We start from the raw sequence: 3,707 nt of genomic DNA, 5'->3' as shown, positions 1-3,707 counted from the left end.
TTTTTTTTTTTTTTTTTTTTTCCCATGGATGCCCTGCAAGCATGACAATAAGCAAAAAACCCATTTTTAGCTATTACTAAAGTACAGAATAAACATGGAATGAAATGTAAAGAATAGATATTTGCACAGACATGCACTCTGCACATACAGAACAAACAATCATACGTTAGAGAAAGAGTACAAATTAAAGAAAACACGGACACTCGTACTGCTCCATGTGGGACACCAGGGCCTTAAACCTGTCAAATGGGATTAGATTATCTCATCTCAACAGGTTTTTTAAAAATTTTGTTCCAATACTTGAGTGGATAATATTTAAATGCTTATTTCCCTGATCTCAGTTTTAATGAGTGTTTTCCCAGACTATAAAATCTTGGGCCCTAGTTTGATGAGAATTTGATCTGTAATTAAAAAGACAAGTAAGATATTCAGGTATTTTTTCCTAACAATGCTTTGTAGATAAATAAGATGTAGTGCTATTCTCTTCTAACTGCCAGTGACGGCCACCTATCTTTCTAATAGCGTAAACATTTTGGGCTCAGATTCTAATTGTGATTCTTTTGTGAGCACATAATGCAAATTTTGTGATGCACATATATTTATTTATCTTGTCTCTAATTTCTTGCATTTCACTTTTATCTCCATCACTTCTCGTGTTGCTGCAACACGCAACCATAAATATCTCAATAAATGCGCATACACAGCTCAGTATAATTCAACAATTCCACAAACGACACCATCATCCCTTACTGTAATATTTAAACCTTCATGAAGGTAAACTTTACAAGAGCAGTGCTGTTTTGATAAGAGTCTGTTTCTCTCCCAGGTTAAAGAAGCTCGCAGGACACTCAAGAAACCCCAAGTAGAAAAATTTGACTGCACCCAGCACAAGCAGACGTTCTGGTGCTACTGCTGCGGGCTTGACATCGAGAGCAATGTTACAGACGGCAACATGGCGGTGCTGTACGGAGGCTTAATAGAGCACATGGCCACGTAAGTTGTATTCTGCATACTCCTGTCGTATGGAAGCACCTTGATACCAACACTTATAAGGTGCATATGTCAAACATTTGTGGAGAGAGTTGTTATTAGAAACTGCTGCTTTTGTCTTCTAGCTGCTGGTGGTTAATATGTCAAATTGTCTGATTTCAGCCCAGAGCACAGGAAGAATACACACAAGTTCTGGTGGGAAAATAAGGCGGACCCAAAGTTAAGGGACAAGGTCATCATCGCAGAGGAGGAGACTGAAAGGTAGGCCTCGTGAACCACAAGTCATTATTAATAAAGTTTGTTTGGGGACATAACACTGATCGTTTTGTTCAGGTTTAAAGCTGAAGTAGCAAAAGCGTTGGAGTCATACGTGGAGAAAGAAGATGAATACATTAAACAGGTAACGCAACATCATTTTTAAATGACCTCCACCCTAAAGACGGCTAACTGTGTCTATCATAGACAGTTTGCAATTCTGACTTGATGATCGTGGTGGAGTAACAGTAAGGAGATCCCTGATGCTACTCCAATCCATCCTGAGAGGGAAAATGAATGCGTGTATCAGATCTCACAACAATCCATCCAACAGTTTGAGACAGTTTAGTCTAAATTGTGGCTGTCAGTCTCATGCTTGCACCAGAGGAAAAGCCATGGACGGACTCTGTGCCGATCCTTCCTGTAGCAGAGGTAATTCAGTCAGGTACGATATGGTGGACAGACATCGAGCCATGACGCTAATGTGGCTAAAAGATGTCCTAAGAATGCTATTTTACACAGATTTGAAATCTTCTGATGGTAAATAGGNTAACATGAGTCTTCACTGTGAATCAGTTTGAGTGTCATGAGTTGCTTTTGAAAGAAGCAATTATTGTACATCCCATGGGACGTTCTGACTAGAAACCTTTTCCAGATCATGTTTGTATTGTTAGATCAATTTAATTAGGTTAGGTCTATATTTAGTCATACAATGTGAGTACAAGTAAAGAACACTTCTCGAGAAATTGCTGTAGCCTACATCTACGAATAACACAGTAATTGGGTGCCCCCCAAAATATAGCACTGCCCCCCTATTGCCCGCCCCCCTAAAAATAAAACCTAGAATCACCACTGCCCTACAATCCAACTGTTCCACAAATATGGTGAAGTGCAACATTTGGCTCTGTGATGTAGTTAAGCAGAGTTATTGACAACATTGCATTCTTTTCAAAAATCCACTAGATCAGGGGTGTCCAATCCTGCATGTTTTAGATGTTTCCTTCTTCCAACACACCTGATTCAAATGATCAAGGTCGTTATCAGGCTTCTGCAGAGCTTGATGATGAGCTGACCATTTGAATCAGGTGTGTTGGAAGAGGGAAACATCTAAAACATGCAGGACTGGACACCCCTGCACTAAATGATGGAAACCACTAAAACCGGCCTTTTCCATTCGGTTGTTTGTTTCCGGGGGGGACACATTTAAAGACGGACCTGCTTCCTGTGGCAAACGTATAGAGATAAACGATGCACGTTTGTGTCTTTTCCGAGCAGTTGACTAGAAAATAGGAGGGGGAAAAAATCAAATAGTGGGTTTTAGTTCAGGTCTTGTGTCCGTCTCGCTTCAGTTTATGTGTAAAGTCCCGCCCGGGGTCTCGATGGGAGCGTATTACTGCGCCGTATGCAGACAGACGACGTTCACCGGGAAGCGACACATCTTCGGCAAGAATCACCAAAGCAGACTCAGAGTGGTTCTTCTCAAATTCACAGAGAAAGTAAGTGGATTTAAGTCGACTCTTTTTTTTGTACCATTTCAGTGTGTTTTTGCTCAGGTTTTCCTCCGTCTCGCTGAGCTTGTGGGTCCCCTGATCCTAACGTTGTGTTTCCTAACAGCACTGTTTGTATTAAGCTTCATCATGTGTTCAGCCCCACATGTCGGGTTTTAGTCACTGATTTGTGGTTTACAAAACACCCATGATGCGTTGCGTAAAGGACACACGTTTTCCAAAGCCCGATAATAGAAAGTGACGTCATATGACCAACAACAACAACAATAATAATAATAATAATAATAACAGAAGGCTGGTCAAAAAAGAGAGAACAAGATAGAGACCGTCAGAATAAATAGATGAACACAGTTTGAAGCACATGCACCAATAAAAACACTACATCACATTAATAAAAAAGAAAGAAAATGGAGGGTTAAACCATAAAAACAAGGGATAATAAAGTTATAGAGTAAATTAAAAATAAGAGTAGAAAAATTAAGTCGTTTTTAGACAAATATATTCATAAAAAATGTCTGTATTTGTTATTCTATATTAGGTATCTACTAAATTACTTAAATAACTTTTAGAAATGCTGTATTGTTCTTCTTGTCTAGTTATTTTAATGCTGTGTAGTAGTTTCTGTTCCTGTGCGATATATATACTATACCAGGGGTGTCCAGTCCTGGTCCTCGAGAGCCACTATCCAGCATGTTTTAGACCAACACACCTAACACAAAACATCAGCCAAACAACAAGCTCTGCAGAAGCCTGATAACCATCCTCATCATGTGAATCAGGTGTGTTGAAAGAGGGAAACATCTAAAACATGCTGGATAGGGGCTCTCGAGGACCAGGATTAGACACCCCTGTACTATACTGTTGTGTATATATTATTATTACTATACATATGGCTGAAGGATTTTTCTTTAGCCTTTATTTATACAGAGAAAAGCCCCAATGAGAGGAGATATT

The 3,707-nt window shown here is 39.5% G+C and overlaps 1 protein-coding gene across 1 annotated transcript in view; it reads left to right on the top strand.

Annotated features, from left to right (window-relative positions):
• Nucleotides 1-690: 690 nt before the first annotated feature.
• cenatac (centrosomal AT-AC splicing factor) overlaps nt 691-3,707 on the top strand; it is a 10,284-nt gene continuing 7,267 nt past the window's right edge. The window contains exons 1-4 of the mRNA XM_008283544.1: nt 691-708; nt 809-993; nt 1,153-1,251; nt 1,324-1,390. Coding sequence (XP_008281766.1) covers nt 691-708; nt 809-993; nt 1,153-1,251; nt 1,324-1,390 — 369 coding nt within the window. The remainder of the gene's footprint in view (nt 709-808; nt 994-1,152; nt 1,252-1,323; nt 1,391-3,707) is intronic.

Source organism: Stegastes partitus, unplaced genomic scaffold (assembly GCF_000690725.1).
Source record: "Stegastes partitus isolate 25-593 unplaced genomic scaffold, Stegastes_partitus-1.0.2 Scaffold317, whole genome shotgun sequence".
In the NCBI taxonomy this organism is placed as follows: Eukaryota; Metazoa; Chordata; class Actinopteri; family Pomacentridae; genus Stegastes; species Stegastes partitus.
Note: the sequence above shows the minus strand (reverse complement) of the source record. Positions and strands in the feature narration are given on the sequence as shown.